Source organism: Larimichthys crocea, chromosome XXIV (genome assembly GCF_000972845.2).
Source record: "Larimichthys crocea isolate SSNF chromosome XXIV, L_crocea_2.0, whole genome shotgun sequence".
In the NCBI taxonomy this organism is placed as follows: domain Eukaryota; kingdom Metazoa; phylum Chordata; class Actinopteri; family Sciaenidae; genus Larimichthys; species Larimichthys crocea.
The window spans coordinates 9,728,379-9,745,773 of NC_040034.1; the positions used below are offsets into that span (position 1 = coordinate 9,728,379).

The window sequence follows — 17,395 nt, forward strand, 5'->3', positions numbered from 1 at the left end:
AAGAATTTTACACAACCTGAGATGCAGCATTAACGTCAAAAAGCAAGTCAAAAATCGGACTGGAGGGTCGTGCCAAAGGTAATCCCTTTAAGCTGGCTCGCTGGTCTCGATTGTGTCAAGCAGGATGCCTAGCCAGGGTACCTGTAATGCAATTGACGACCTGCTGCCTTTGACATTAATAAAGATGGAACATGTACAGGAAATTAAACTCTCACTTTCCTATTGTAATGAGATCTTATCAATCATGATACTGTTTACCTCCCAATCAGATAAAAATGATCAAATTGAAACTCAATCATGGCCTCACGCAATGCCATCGCTGTAACCTGCTGGCATTACTCTTCTAAATGGATGGAAAAGTGAATGGGATTTAAATAAAGAGTCTATATGTTAATGGGAAGGGTTTAGCTCCCCTGGTGATCCACTCTCTACACAGACGAGGGAGAAGTGGTGGTGGAGGGGGTGAGATGAATGTCAGTATGCTGTTGTTGTGTTATACATGTTTCTGATCTTCTTCTTCTTGCTTTTAAAAAATGTAGGAAGGAGGAAAGAGATGTTGACCTCAGTAAGTGTCTCAGGCATCTCTGTGTCCCAGTTGGCCACAAGAGGGAAGTAGCTAGCTATAGAGACAGAAGGCAGGCCACAGGTTCATAATCGCAATGGAGAGATGTGAGATATGTTAAGTAAAAGGTATTATCATCTGCTTTACTTTTATGGATGACCGGATTTTTTTTTTCATTTTTTTCATTATATGAGCCTGTGATCTTTGATATAGAAGGGAAGGAACTACTATGGACAAGGAGATGAGGCTATGCAGAATGTCATGCTTTTATAGGTAATAAAGAGGCACTGATCAAAGGTTCATAATACTCAAAAGCAACTAGGTTGCACTCAGGAGGGGGACCAAGTGCTCTCCAGCCAGATCAGCTAATCAGAATTCAACTGGAAGATGTACGTTAGTGGAGACTAATTGAAGACAGATTTAAGGGGCATCCATCTGGATACGGCAACCCTCTCCCGCTCTCCTTAGTAATTTCTGGTGAATATTAATAATGTTTTTTATATAATAGTGTATGTGCAGAGTAGGGAGGGGGGAAATGGTTCTCTAAATGAAGCCCCTAAAAAGCCTCAATCGTACAGGGTGAAATTACTCGGAGGATATCTCAAGTAGACTATCCATTTACTTGCCCTCTTCGTTTTCTCTGGAGCACGGGAAGGGCGAGGCTGGAGGAGCCACGCACTTATGAAAACCAGTGCATGTGGGATGTTATCAGCACCTGCTCAACATGGGTATATGAGCCAATTAAACAAGTATGGATGTATGTTGTCCTCCTCTACATGATTAGAATCACAATCCCTGGTTGTGTGGTCCTGCTTGACCCGGCTCGCGTTAAGATTTAATATTTCCTGTAGAAAGGGTTCAGTTAATGAAGAGTACTGAGCCACATCCTGATCAAGAAGTAGGCCGGCATGGATGCAACTGTGGATTAATGAAGTTACAGAGATGAGAGTGTCTTGAATTTGCATAAGACACTCAACAAGAATTAATAGCACAATATATATGTACAGTAATATAGGTAGTGTGATCGCTGTAGAATAAATTGAGGTATTACCTGTAGAGTATATAGAGTGAGGTGCACTACTGCAACCCTTATTTTAATTATTATTTTGAGAGTTGTTACCCTAAAGCCACAGTGAAACAACAGTTTGAGCCTGTTTGTCTTTACTATGTGCCAAGTTTAAATGAAATCATTGAAATTGGCTTCAAAAACGTTGAGGTAATTGAAGCACATGTGGTGCAATAGAAAGCTGCAGAGAAGTGTGGATTTGTTCGACCTCCATCCACAACCTCTTTGACCCGTGCTGTTAGGTCAGGAGAAAGAGGATAAGGGTTAAAGAGAAGAATTAGACTCGACCACAGTCTTTGGAAATGTAAACAACATAATAATATCCTCAAATACAAATGAGCTAACGGTCAAATGCGGTTTCAAATGGTGGCTGGTGTTAGTTAGATACGTTATGTAACTGTTTCTGTGTTCAAGATGAGTCATTAAAGATATTTTTACATTTACTGGAAGAATTTTGATATAAATAGATGCATTTGACACATTTAGCATGTAACAAGAGATGAGAGAAATGAATAATTAACACGGGGACACAGGAGTAGAACATGCAAGAGTTTGACTTTTTTATTTTTTTCATTTCACTGTGTCTGGTTCGGAGCAGTCATTGTGTTAAAAGCCATTTTTACATGGTCCTCACTTGAGCCATGTTTTTAGTTTCCATGGATTCAATTCTGTGACCCTACCACATCATTTTTTCCTTGTGCTTTACAGTGGATCCAGATCTTACATTGACAACACAGGGGCAAAGAACATCGTCAATATGGCATTCACAACTGGTGTTATTTCCCCCAGGACTCGGAATCACACATTTGAAACAATCCTCCGGGGACACATTTAGACAACAGACCGATCCAAACTGCTGGTAACTCACACCTCACTGTCACATTGCTGCTTTTAACGGACCTTAAAAATTGAAAAACAAAAATAAAGCAAGAGAAATAGATAAAGATAGAGAGATAGATAGATGTGTAGACAAGAATTGTGATTTTATTTGGTTTTTTTAATGTAAAAATGTAAAAAATGTATATACACAAGCAATAAAGTAAATAAAATACAATAATGTGTATGTACTGTATGTTCAAGACCTTAGGCTCAACAGAAAGTACCTAAGTCTGTTTTTGAGAGATGCATTTTCCCACAGATGTGCTCTGTACCCGATAGAAGTCAAAAAATAATATACTGCAGACGTATTTAGAGCAAATGATAAATCCACAAAGCTGTCATCATTGTGGTGATTCCATTTAAGGTATGATTACTGTCCCAGATGTCAGTGATGATGGAGGCAACAAGGAGGAGTGTTATATTAGTCCCCAATGCCTGACAACCATGATACCTTTCCTATTTTACAACCTAACTTTCTCTTACTCCACAAGGAGACATTTTCACTCTGTTGCTTTGATATGCCTGGCTGCTTGGTAGCTGTTGTAGAAAAAAAAAAAAAAACTCCCACCGCACAGACAGGTGTCTGATTTCTATTCCCACGGCAAACACACCACAGCCAGATGCAGATTGCCTGTGGAGATCACCGTTTGGGCAAAATAATAGTGTATCTGGAAATGCTGGCCCTGGGACAGTCTACAGGCCTTGAGATGAAATGTATGTTTGAGAGGAAATGATACAACAGCGAAGGAGTGATTGCCGTAATGATAGATCCCAAACCAGACATTTTTCATAAATGGAAGCTTGCGTTTAGGGCTGAAAAGAATCAAGAATGGGTATGTCAAAGTGTGAAACAAATTTAGAGAAAATGTTTTTGCACTAAATTGCTGTATCATGGATGCTCGTGGTGCTTGAAAGTAATAGAAGGTAAGGTAGGTGATAGGTAATAGAGTTCATGTCTGGGCAGAATCAGCCAATCCATAAAAGTTTAGAAAAGACTCTTGTTGATAGACTAGAAGAAGTTTGATCAAGTTTTTCATCTGGCTTGTCTTAAATTATTTTTTTTGATTGATGGGTTTATATTTGACATAATGCACCACTGAAGCTGAATAGATGGAATAATTTTTACATATATTTAACACTTACGGTATATCAAGGCTCTCTTTCAGTGCCATTTACTTATGGTATGCAAAATGGAAGGTCTAACCTGAGGGTATGAAGATATGATTAGAATGGGAAGTCATTCCCCCTCCATCCTCACGGCCACTGTGATAAAAATATAAGAAAGTGATTAGGGCGAGAAAAAGCTTTGGTTCATTTATATTTCATACCATTTGAAAAAAGTAATCTGACCTATAGACACTGTGGCTCGTACTGGATGTGGAAGTAAGGAAGCTGACGTCTGTGTAAGACTGCTTAATTTCAATGGAATTACTGCATTATTTACACCATTAAAAACCAAGACTACTGTATAACCCAGATTCAGTGGATAAATGCATTAATACAAGGTTGGAGATAAAAATAAGATGACAGCATGGGCACTTTGCAGAGAGATATCTTAAATCAGCCTGATCCCTCTACCATAATGTGATGGTTATTACATTTAGGCTGTATATATGGATATCTGTCAGGGAGTGTGGCATGCTGTTAGTGTGGGATCACATCAGAGAGAGCTTGAGAGTTTGACATCAGAAAGACATTGGTTGAACTCCATACATTATTAGTGTCGGGATGTGTCAGTTTCAATTTTCACTACATTGCCCTTGTGGTTAATAATTCGATGTTGTGCAAACACTTTTTTTTGATTAGGAGAGAGTCGATATCTTCACTGAACATGTCATCAGCAATTACACAACTTGATTTTTACTTTGTAACCCTGCCTTAGATGATTTTTTGTCCACTTGGGAGGACATGGTGAATTTGCTAGCAAACAATAGCTTATATACACATGAGAAACAGTGGGTGAACTGGTGAAACTGGTGAATATAAGTTTGGTATTTACTGTCCTTTTAGCTCTGTTTTTGGTCTCCACCAACACACAAGGAAATATTTGTCTCTTTAGCCTCTAAATGCTCCACTTATTGCTTTCACTGTCCACTGTTCACAAGCTTTTCTCTAACTTTTTGTCTGTCTCTGCGTTTGGGGCTGGATTTGTTGGGGTTTTCTTTTTTCTTTTTCTTCACAGCTGCCTTCTGTGGCTGAAATCCATGCTGATGAGAGTGGTGAACCAAAGCAGTAAAGTTGTGGGATGAAAAAATCAAAACAATTTGATGGAAGATGCTTTAACACTCTGAAAGGAAATGTGGAGTCTGGAGCTGTTTCTCTGTGGGTTTGTACTCATTATACAAGAATGAGTTGTCATGTGATCCAAGAAAATCTTGATTATAGCAGCTTTAAGGCATTTTTACTCACATCCCTATTGTTATAATGTAATTCACTGTTACTGAAAAACACACACTGCTGTATGTACTCTGGTGCTGTTTTTATACAACATGCTATTACACTGTTCAGTATTCAGTTTTAGTGTTGCTACCCCCACACACATTCTGCTCTGCATCACCAAACCAAGGTGAAGCAGGATACAGACATGCATTAACTCTGACCCTGCCCAAACATTTACATACACAAAACACAAACCACGTTTGTTGATGCCCCCATAAACATGACACATATGTGATGTGCCTGTCACGCACAGACCATGTCAAAGCAACCGTGTGACATTGTGACAGAGCTTGTGTGCCTATGTGCAATTTTGTGTACACGGTGGGTGGGGGGGGTTGCATTTTCAGGTTTTTGACGAGTGATTGCGTGGGCGCAATTATGCTGCCTCACTTTGACAGCGCTGGTCCGGCTCCATCCTGCAGGTCAGCTGGGGTTTAATTGTCAACCTTAAATATTCATGGGCACATTGAGTAGATAAATGAAGGTATAAGCACACTGTAAAATTTTCAATAGGTCAGGTGTCACTGACTTCACCGGATACAATTTACTGTATGATCTGACATTCGCTGCAATGCCAATTAATATGTTAAGAGCATGAAAAGAAACCCTAATGGCATTTTCCATTTATGCATTATGAAGTAATCTACAATGAGATGGATACCTTTTAAGACTAAAGGTGCGGTGCAATAAAAAGGAGCACTTTATGAGGGTGTTTTATATAGGTATGAATCTATATAATTCTAACATAGACTCAAACCTTTGATGCTTTCGGTCATTACTTTCTACCTGAACATGTGCACTATCTTGATAACCCGAGCACAGTGGTCAAATTATTTTACAGTTTATCATTATACTCTTGGACAAAAGCAGTCAAAGCATCTGTACTGCAGGCTCAGCAGGAATCATTGGAACCAGCTATAACATATAATTCACAAGTCACTCAATTTAGACCAGTTGCACAAAAACCTTCCTACACTGATTATTGCTCAACATCTACAGGCAGGTGTAACTGTTATGTAGCCAGCTGAAGTAACCGACAAAACTACTTGCTACTTACTTCGCCAGTTAACTTTGCCACTTGATCAAAATGCTATTAAATAGTGTAAACTGGGATGATTTTAAATGACATTTCACAAAAATATGCCTCAAATTACAAAACAAATACAACAGATCCCTGCTCATTCCAAATGTCATGAATGCCACCAACTGTATGTAATTCCATAAAATATAAGAAAGTCTAATTTAGTGAATCGTTTGTCCACCCCAAACTTTCTGTTTACATTGTTGATCACTTTTGTTTTAAAGGCATAGCAATGTTTCCTTGCAAAATATTACAAACTACTGAAGTACAAGCTAAGACAATTCTCAGACCCTCCAGGAATTCGCAATGTTGCGATTTGCAACTTCAAGGCAACTTCAGTGAATCCCTGTGAATTCAGGGCGGTGTTGCAATTTTAACCAATCATTTTTTCCGCAACTTCCACGCAGTCTGCCCAGGGGATTGAACTCGGCGGGTCAGGGACGGCCACAGGGTGTGGGAGGATCCCCTCGTGGGACCTCTCCCAGGCGCTGGCTGGCCCCCGCCGGGCACATTTCCTCCGCGGCGGTGCACCGTGACCGGCTCTGGGTCAGCTTGGAAAGACTCAGGGGCGAAGGTGGAGCCGTGAGCTTTACGCCCACCCGGACCTCGCCGCTTCCCGGGCCTGTGGACTTAGTGCTCGCTGCGCCCTCGCCCCCGGTGCGACTGTCGAATCGCAACTTATCGCAACTTCCTCCCGCAACCAAATCGCAACAAAAGTGTAAAAAGCACCGCAACTTTCACTGCAATTTTTTTGAAAACCTCACGCAACATCAGGCATTCACTGCAATTTTTTTGAAAACCTCACGCAACATCAGGCATTTTAGGCCGCAACTATCTAAAAAAAGGATCATGAAATCCTGGTGGGACTGAATTCTGTAGTTTTAATAGAACAACATAATAGTAGCACCACACACTGAAACTACTACTAACTAAGAATTCAGGTAGGACTTTAAGGACAGTTGTAGTGTTATTTAGTGTTAGTGTTTCCAGAAATGAGCTTTTTATACAAACATGACTGAGTTAGAATGAGTACCTTAGCAACACAATCAAAGCCAACTTAACCTAACTCAACCACCCAGCTGTCCCTATCTCGCCAAGGTTAGCATCCCCTCATCCTCTGTGCTTCCATCTTTCTCCTTAATGGCTTATTTGACGATAATTAACCCTGAATCCTACAGAGACAGGACAGTGAGAGATTGATGGCCTCGTCGGCCTGCTACACCTGTTCTGCTGCAAGGCTCACAGTTACCAAACCATGGCCAAATATGACTGCCCTGGAGCCCCGCATGTTGATGTCAAAGACAAACACAGGTCCTCCCCAGTGGCCTGGGTGTTCTGTATAGGGCAACATTGTGACCACAACCTCTGATTACACTCATTATTCCACTCAAGGCTGGCTGCTGTAAGGGGCATCCCGTGGTCCCTTTTGTCCCAATTAGCTACACTGTCCCTTAGAACGTCTATTCATTTGCAGCTACACATCTTTTTGCATACAGATGCTCTGACTTAGTGGCAAGCATATTTCATCGGGCCAGTCTTTTCGTCAGTGAATCCATTTAAGGGTTGAAACAAGTGCCCATTTGGGAATTTTGGAGCATATGGGAACTTAATAATTGACAGTTCAAGTGAAATAGTGGCAGAAGTTCTTTCATTTTAGCAGTTGTTGCTGTTTTGCAGACCCCTCTGTTATTCTATATCGGATTAATATGAACATTCTTTTGCTCTTTTGCCATCTTGCTTTCAAATGTGCATCTGAAACCACAGCTCGGACAAATATACCAACACATGTAGCACACTTGATTTTGTTGTCAGTGTTTATCAAACAGTTCTTTGCTGTGGTAGATTACTGCTATGAAAGCAAATCATCATGCCAGTGCTGAATGGCATTTCCAGGCTTCACACATGCGTTTGCTATTACCATGAACAGATGTTAATTACTTCTTTTTTTTTTCTCTTCACTTTACTTGAGATGTTCCTCACTCCCGTAGATGGAGGCCCCGGTCTTCTTCTCAGCATGTTAGGCTGAAGCATGGGCCTCTGTCATGCTTGCTGCAGAGGGGCTTTCGGGAGTTGGGGAATAATCAAATGCAGGAAAGTGTTTAATTTTTCATAAACAGAGGAACCACCGAATGCACACAACTAACAATGTACCCCAAAGCAGATGTAGAGCGTTTTTAATTTATGGAGAACTGAGCGAAATGGGCAGATGGAGCAAGAGGAGGTGGAGGCATGCTGAGGGACTCCACTTTTCTCTCTTCTCACCTCACAAACAAGAGAAGCCTGTGAGCGTGTGCCACAACACACACAAACACACTCCCACACACTGCTCAAAGACACAAACACATGCACAAATGCAGACATGAACCACCCCCACTATTTACATGCACACTTCCCCACCATCACCACCACTTCCACCACACACACACACACACTTATCCCCCCCTTTTTCAATGCAATCCCACTCTCCCCTGCAACCCACAACAAAGCAAACAGATACATTCGCCTCACACACACACACACACACACATGCACATGCAACCAAAAATCATCCCACCACCATCAGCCCCTCACAGACACACAGACAAATCCTCAGGGTTCGACTGGACCCAATTGAGAAGACTCTGTAATGAACCGCCTCATGCACTCTATGGAGTCTGCAGCAAGTAGACAGGCTTCATTCTGGTGGGCCATATGTAGGTATGAATATGCATGGGAATCTGTCATACAGGCAACAAGCACTACATATATATGATGCCAAAGGTCATCTGTGTGAGGAGTGAAATTAGCTCTCTGTTGGGCATTTGGAGACATGTAAGACTGTGCTTGGAGGGCGTGGGTGGACTGTGAATCATGCAAATGTGTGAATGTAGTCCTTGGCTCACTTTTAGAGGACAACATTGATTGAGAAGTTTGGCCACTTATCTGTTTTTATTAGAGATAGAGGAATAATGTTGACATCACTTGCTTGCAAATACACAGAGGCCAGAGAGAGATGGTCTACCAGTTTGTATGTAGTTTTTGTCTTCCTGGCACACTTGGTACAGCCATATTTTCTGCATATAGAATTTCTTTATATTAAAACTTAAGCTTTAACTGGGAAAATCTCTAAGCAATGTATGTACAGATTCATTCAAATTAATTTGACATGAAACATCCAATTAGTATAGAGTCATTTTAAAGATATCACATGTTTATTTTTCAACCATAAAACAAGTGGGCACAGTGGCCACAGACAGAAATGCTGATCATGTGATGCTAAATTGCCCGAATCCTTACTAGACGCTTTGGACAAGCATTGCAAAAACAGCTGTAAAACTGTAAATACCATTCTCTAAGTGTCAGCACACACTTTGAGCCATTACATCTTATAAAATGAAAATAGCCATATTGTTTGCAGTCGTCCATGTGTGGGGGCATTTTAGCAGGAAATATTCCCGCTTAGTCAGCGAAGGACTCTGCTGCACATGCTCATTAGTGTGGGCCCAAAAATACAGAATATTGAGGAAGTCTGACAAACATTTTTGGCATATATGCCAGGTGAAGGATGTGTTGGAACAAAATATCAAGTTCTCTTAATACAGCCTTGATGTAGCATGCCAACATGTGCCAGCAATAGTGTAATGCTGGTTACTTAAACTTGACTTTTACTAAGTTAAATTAGTTACGGGTTAGGGGTTTCTTCTGCGTCACTTGAATACTTTAATGTCCGCTTCAACACTGACCAACCATGTGATAGATAACGTAAAGGTTTCACTCCGCCAATTTTAACAGTCACTTATATTACAGGCAAGGTATACCATAAAATGTAGTTCCTGTTCTGAATGAATTAAAGAATAGAGTAGAAACACTTATTATTAATCTAATTCTCTCTCTAAAATATGGTCATCTATGAAATAAATCTTCACAAAAATAAATCTCATCTTACAATAGCCACATTTTATCAGAAATGTTTATGTTATGCAGGTGTTCGTGTTCATGTTACGTGTATCAGTAACATGCTCAGGAATCAGACTCCACTACAAAGTTATGTAATGCTTTATGAAAAGGATGATTGAAGGTCATCGATCTTCGTGGCTCCTCTAAGATGCTTTATAGACAGAAAAGTACAAAACTTTTATAGCTTTTTAAATAAACGCGGCGAGTACAATATCTGCACTGTATCGACATGATGCCAGTCATGCTGAAGCAGCCTGAGTAGTTTTTGCTTCATCTCAGCATCTTTTTTTGGTTTCCTTTTATTGGCATTTGATTGAACAACTTCTCTCGCGGGTTCTGCTACTTGACATGGTTTTGGCCAGGGTTGTAGATGTGTTTCATCTCTCACAAATGACTTGTCACTCCATTTCTAAACCCAAATTTCTTCTCGTAAAAAAAAAGGGAAAAAAAGAAAGATAGAGAGAGGACATTTTTTCTGAGCCAGGCTACAGTTCCAACAAGCACAACTATCTCTAGCTTGTTAACTATTTATTCGCAGTGACATTAGACCAGCATTATGCTTCACCAAAACACATGTGTCCCCAGGCATGGCCCAGACGGCCTCACTGTCCCGCAGTCTTTCTGCTGTAAATTCCCCACTTAAAATTTCATGATCTCCGCTCGGCAGGATACCACTTCCATCATGAAAGAGTTCTCAAACCTAATAACCGTTACTACTCTGGTGGAGCCATCAAAAACCTATTTGTTTCAACAAAAGCCCTCTCCCCCATGCAATGCTGCTGGGTAATAATGCCAGATAGGTTTTAAGGGCAATGAATTGTGGAATTACCATTTTCTCCTCTCTCTGTCTCTGTCTCTCTCTCTTTCTTTTCTTTTCTTTCCCTCTCTCTCTCTCTCTCAAGATCATTATATTAAACACTTAATTATTCATTGGTAATGCCTGTCATGGTGAAATATTGTCCTCTGCCAATCTGAATGCATCATACTGCCGAGGCCTGCCTCTCTTCCCGAGGTTAATGGCACAGCCCTCACTTGCATTAGCTTGGCTAAATGCAGTGCACCTCATAAGTCAAAGTTCCCTAAGTGAGTGGAGAAGTCATCACCTCGAGCGCTCTCTTTTTCTTTCTCCTTCAGCACGTGGGTCAGTGAGATCATCCTCACACAGGAACTACCTCTGAACACACACACACACACACACACACACAACACACACATATACATACTTGTCCACGTTAGATCTTTATTGTTTTATCTGAAGGATGGTTTAGGCTTGATAGAGCTGTTGCAGCTGAATGAGGCTTGCCATCAGGGCTTTTAAAGGTGAAGGGTGAATGGATCACTATTCATGCAGTGCACTCATGGATGGAGGATTCCATAGATGGGCCCTATAGGGTACAGAGTATTGTGACTAAATTATGAGACTGACATTAGTCATTCCACACCACATGTTCAATTTGGATGGACATAAACAGTATTAAACAGATTACGGGAGATAGTGGTGACAAGGATCTTTCAGGTCTGATGCGAAGATGCATGGCATCCCCCTTGTGTTAATACACTCTGGCGTGCAATATTTCTTCAGCAAATATGCAGTGCTAAGAAAAATGATGTTTTGTGCACTTAAGCAAATTGCATGTTGATTACATCTTCCTGATATTGCTAAAATGAAATTCATTTTATCATTGGATAACAGGGTATTACACCTAATAAGAAATCCTTCCGGAATAAAAAAAAAAAAAAATGCAAACATTTAGTTATGTGCCAATAACGGGAAATGCTGACACATGGATAAACATTTTACCAGCATTGCAGATTTTCCCTGTGGCAAATAAAATGAATACCAAAAACAATTAATTTTATTTGAACGGAGGTCAATCTGTTTTAACCCCCACTGAATGAAGTAACAAAGGAAAAGGGGCAGAGGGATGCCGGAGATTAATACCTTGTCTTAAAAGCCAATATGCATCATTATTTTACAGCCTTCTATTACCTGGTTAAACATGTATGACTTCATGTCAGCACATTATTAAAGGTGCCTCCTTTGCTTCCCTGATGCTTACCTCACCACTGGGCCACCTAAGAAAGATCAGAGCTTAAAAAAAAAAAAAAGTTATTGGAAAAGCTTGCAGTCTTTCTCAGCAGATTTTGTACATGCTATAATGAATACAGTGTGTTTACGTTTGTGGTATGATTTGAATCTGCAGAAAACATAGAAATTACCTGTGCATTGTTAAAGGTCCAGTGTGTAAGATTAGTATTTAGTATATTAAAGAGTATTTATTAGCAGGAAGGGAATATAATATTCATTAGTATGTTACCGTTTTTATATAATCACCTGACAATACGAATCGTTTGTTGCCTTAAAATGAGCTCTTTATATCTACAGTGAGAGCGGGTCCTCTTCCATGGAGTCCGCCATTTTTAACCACCATATTTGTACAGTAGCCCAGAACAGGCAAACCAATCCCTGATTTAGATATGTCCTTTTGCTTTTTATGTGAATTTCGCAGCCAACTTTTTCCAGGTGAGGCGTGGGAGTGTATTCAGTTGGTCGCGATCTGCTCCTTCACCGCGAGATGCTAATAAAAGCTACACACTGGACCTTTAATTTTTACATTCATGTCGACAACATTTTTATGTACACGTGTGGCTTCCTGTTGAAGAACACTTGACAAAATCAGTCCCATTCATGAAGAGGAGCGACTCAGTGTGTGAGTCTGTGTTTGAATTTCATATTTTCAGATGCTCATTAAAGCAGAGAAAGAAAGAGAAAGACTCAAGGGGCCAACAGAAAGTACCAAAGCTGGTTCCTTTAAATCATTTGTTTGTTATTAGTTAATGACTCCTGGAATCCAACAGCACATTTGGGTGATGAAATTTCTGACCTTCACTTCACAGTTGACTCTCCTCACTGTAGAGCTCATTAGTGAACCATCTAATCTCATTAGACAATGCTGGGGTAAGGTGGCACAGAGACAAAATAACCCCCCTCTCTCTCTCTCTCTCTCTCTCTCGCTCTCTCTCTCTCTCTTCCACCCTCTTTTTCTCTCTTTGGTTTGGACCAGGAGCATAAACAGGTGTGAGAGCGGGCGTTCAGTCTGGGACAGGCGGAGTCCTCGCTAACCCTTCTCCTCTAATTGCTGCGGATGCCAGTATGCTCGCTTTCTGCGCTGCCTTTCATAACAGTTGGTGTTTGCCAAGCGGCTTTTATGTTTGTTTTAGCTGATGATTTGCTACTTATTGTGTCTCTGTCAAAGGGAATACTTTTGCATCCTTAGCTGAACAGAAATATGTGCGTGTCTCTTGTGGATGTGGATGCCAACTGCTCCAAAACACACTGCAATGGAACAGCCACTTTTGAAACTTCCAACCAACAATCTGATGTTGATTTAGTTTTTTTTTTTTTTCTAACTATTTACAAGAAACTTCTGCACACAGAGAAAGAAACGAAGGCACTGCAGCACAGCTGTGAGGATTAAACAATGTATGAGCAGCCCTACCGATTTCACCAACTCCTTAGGCCTTAGGCATATAGGGCTAGTTATTTCCATGTTGACAACAAGGACGTTAAAGTCTTAAATCATTCATATAATTTCCTGTTATATATACTTGAGCTTTGTTCTAGAGTCTAATATCAGTATAACAATGAGTTGCTTTTCTGGTACACCTTGTTGATATTTTTCACTCTGAACATCGGATAACCTCGCCTCAAAACTTAGAAGTTACTCATCTGTCTGCACATTTTCTCTGCGAGGCTCATATTCCAGATCATGTAGAGCCGTATTTATTGTCGCAGCTTATTTAAATAATCACCGGCATGTCACCGCACATTATGGCCTTCTGTCAAGGTAATAACACATTGTCATTGCTGTTGGGAAGCAAATATTAAACCATAGATCAATGTTTAACAATGCATAATGGGCTGGATCTGCATGTTCCCGTTTCCATTTCAGTTGGCCTTTGGCTATATTAGAATAATTTAATGCTCCAAATAATATGAAAAAATCTGTTGTTATTATTGCTTTTTTTTTTTTTTTTTTTTTTAAATAGTTAAGGGAATCAGTGTTACATGTATTATAGAATATGAGGTTGTTGTTGCATGTGACAGTCGTTTGACTGCGGCGTTAGTAAGCCTGTGCCTTTGTAGAAACAGCAGAGTAACAAAAACAGTGTGGAGCAAAAGCACATATAGTATATAAACTATATGAATCATTCTCTTTGATTCATATGTGTCTGTGTACAGTGCTGCATATTTAAAATGAAACAAAAGTGTTTTTCTACTGTCTGTTCTATGGAGACCATAGTGTTTTGTTTTTTCGGTAATGTCATATTCTGGCCATTCTGGTACATGATGCACCGAATCCCAGGCATATTTAATGTTATTATTCTATGTGAAGCATTTGCACATATACACTATGAAAGATTTAAAACTACAATAACTAAGTTCTTGGTCACTTGGGGACAGTGCTGTACAAGCTGTAAACTCTAAACACTGACGTCAGTCTTCAAATCTTTTAGTTGCTTACTTTGTCTGATCTGTTTTGTTTTTGTTTGTTTCACTGAAAACAGCTTCCCAAAAACAATGCTATGACAACAGGTAGACTGAACCAAAACAGTTGTTGCTGGCTGAAAAAGTAAAACAATGAGAATAGAGAATAGAGAATAGAGAATAGAAATTAGGCTTGTTTAAAGAGCATGTTCTTTCTTTCTTGCCTATTTGGTGGAAAATGTAATTAAAGTTTTGTACATAAAAAATTCATCAACTGACCTGATGTATAAATGTGAATTTGTTACCAAAAAAGGTCTAGATGTTATATATTGACTGACATGCGGCAAAGTCTTGCAGCCCCATGTGGGTTGGACCAAACTAACTTTTGTAGAGACGCTCATTCCAGGTGCATATGCCAAACTAACTTTTGTAGAGACGCTCATTCCAGGTGCATATGCACACACACACACACACACACACACCACACTTCCTTATCATCGCTAGGTGGTGATTCTGCCTCGAGGTTCAATGAACCATCAGTTGGAAAATCTCCCCGGCTGATCCTGACTCAGTGTGTGTTGGGTGCCAGGCCTGTAGCGTTCGCCCCAGGGATTCCTACTTGGATCAGCTGTTGCTAGCTGAGCCAGCAGCTAACAGAGCCCTGGGGAGCTCCAGGTGGGTCTGATTAGCTCTCCACGGAAGAGAAGGGTCACGGGAAGGCAGCTCGTGTTACCTTTTGCGGATGAGGAAAGGAAGAGGGGAGGGAATAGAGGAAAGCAGTGTGTGGCGGACAGGCAAATGAGTGGTTGCGGGGCAGAGAGTAGGGAATTAGACACATGTCGGCCCAAGGTCTCAATTTTCCTGCAATCAGCACGACACCTGGCCTCGTCTTAATTGGTCAGGATACCTCTCCTAATCCATCGCCTGTCCTCCTCAGTGTCTGGAGCCCTCTAAGCTCCATTCAGCACTGAGGCGAATGGACAAAAGCCAGGGATGAAAAAGGGGCCTCCCTTTGAGGACTAATCCAATTAGATAACTGTTAGAAAACCGTGAGTAGAGTTTCACGTCCCTTAAAGGTAGACACGAACTCTGGCAACCTCTGTAACCTCAGAGAATGCCATCTTGTTAAGAGTCACAGCAGGGACCCCTATCCCCCTCTCTTGATCTCTCTGACCAGAGGGTGTATGTTTGAGAAAGAGACAGAGACGGGGATAAGTGGTCCTGACTCATACAACAGCTAGTCTATATCGAATCTAAAATAAATCAGTGTTTGAAGGGCTTCTCCTGATAGTTGGTTAATGGAGCTTCTGTTTGTTTTGAGTTTAAACTTAATTAACTCTTTAATACTCTTATGCAAACACAACCAAACAAAATAACAAAACAACGCAGAGCTACTCTGGCATATAAAAGTACAGAATCTGCACCACAGGGACCTGATTTATTCATATTTACAGAATCCTGATTGCCTTAGGTGATATCTTTGCCAGTAAATATATGAATATGTATCACTGCTGCTTTCGGAGACATGCTATGACTTACACATTTCCCGCACAAACTCCCATTTTTATTCATGCAAAACAGCGTTTCGGGCGCTGCATTTAAAAGCTTTTCCATTTTTGAAACCCATCTAAGTATCATAAACTTGTGATGTGCCTTGCCAAAGTGGCGCGGCCTCAGAGACTGCCCCCTAAATGTTTGCTAAAGGGGGGCACCGGCTGGCCCTCGTAATACCCCCTAATGTCCCTGCATAGTGATCAAACAATGAAATTTAATCAGTGGCCTCCAGTCTACTTCCCATAAAAATGTGTTCTCTAATATAAAGTTCATTTCTATGAATATTAAAGCAGCATATCATCTGTTGAATATTTCATTTGATCTCCACCTTTAATAATGCAAAATGAGGAATAGAACATTCACCCTTTTTCCTATAGATGATGACTTTGTCCACTATTGTATATATCACATATTGCATTACAAGCTCTGCTGTCCTTTAATATACATGTAGCTTAAAAAGGCACCTTCTGCAATGGATATTACGCCACAGCTCAGGGCATTTTGGCTGCCATTGAAATGTAGTGAATCGGAAGCTTTAAGTAAATGTCTAAAGTGAAGCATTGCTTGACACCTGCTCACTCTGAATGTTAACTTTGATGTAGGTGTAGGTGGCTAGAGACAGGAAAGTGAATATTGAAAGGCGCTGTAAGAAGTAAAGATACTAAAATAGTTATGTAAGGGCTGCAGGAGCTCTCTGTGCAGCTTTGGATGCTTATTTAGTATAATTGTGTGACATTATACGGATGCAAATGAAGTGTGTAGACATGGCAACCCTGTTGGAAAAAGCCTTGAGGCTGTCTCCCCTTTGTTTCCTTCCCCTCTCAGCCATGTTCTAATTGTATTATCCTCATCATTTTAGTTATTTGCTTCTCTCTCCTTTTCTGTCTCCCTCCTCTGAATGTCTTTGTATGGCACAGTCATCAAGGTGATAATTGCATTGCCAGTCCCCAGTAAGAGACATTCTTAATTATTTCAGCATTAGGCGGTAGTTATACAGGCTATTAATGCTTGACTTCGCAATTATATACTTTGTTTGATTGCCTTTTATCAGCAGGATACAATGGGCTTATTTGCGGCTGACAAGAGGAGTACCACAGTTTTATACAAAAGATAAGTGATGTGACGTTCCCTGTATGGCTTCCTTTCACATGCAAACATCGCACGTTGCGTTGAAGTGCTTTTAATCTCACAAACAACCCCGCACATGAAAATAGTTGCAGGGAATTGTGTGGACGCTGAATGAGCTGTCAAAGCCATGAAAAGCAGTTTGGGTCAGTCTGTTCTTTTGATGACTTTGATGCCTGCTTCACCAGTCTCCTCCTTTTAAAATCTCCAAGTCATTATCCAGTCGAGTTTGCTCTGAATTGTTGACACCTTCTTTGGAACATG

General features: G+C 40.5%; 1 protein-coding gene across 5 annotated transcripts in view; it reads left to right on the forward strand.

Annotated features, from left to right (window-relative positions):
• Positions 1-13,784, forward strand: part of dcdc2c (doublecortin domain containing 2C) — a 42,674-nt gene extending 28,890 nt beyond the window's left edge. For 3 of the 5 annotated variants that reach the window (XM_027274614.1, XM_027274623.1, XM_027274622.1), the window contains exon 11: positions 2,337-2,518. In XM_027274614.1, the coding sequence (XP_027130415.1) occupies positions 2,337-2,491 (155 nt within the window). In that variant the 3' untranslated portion in view covers positions 2,492-2,518. Of the gene's footprint in view, positions 1-2,336; positions 2,519-13,028 lie in introns of those variants that run through there. The other 2 variants (XM_027274621.1, XM_027274618.1) reach the window with 2 other exon arrangements.
• Positions 13,785-17,395: the final 3,611 nt, after the last annotated feature.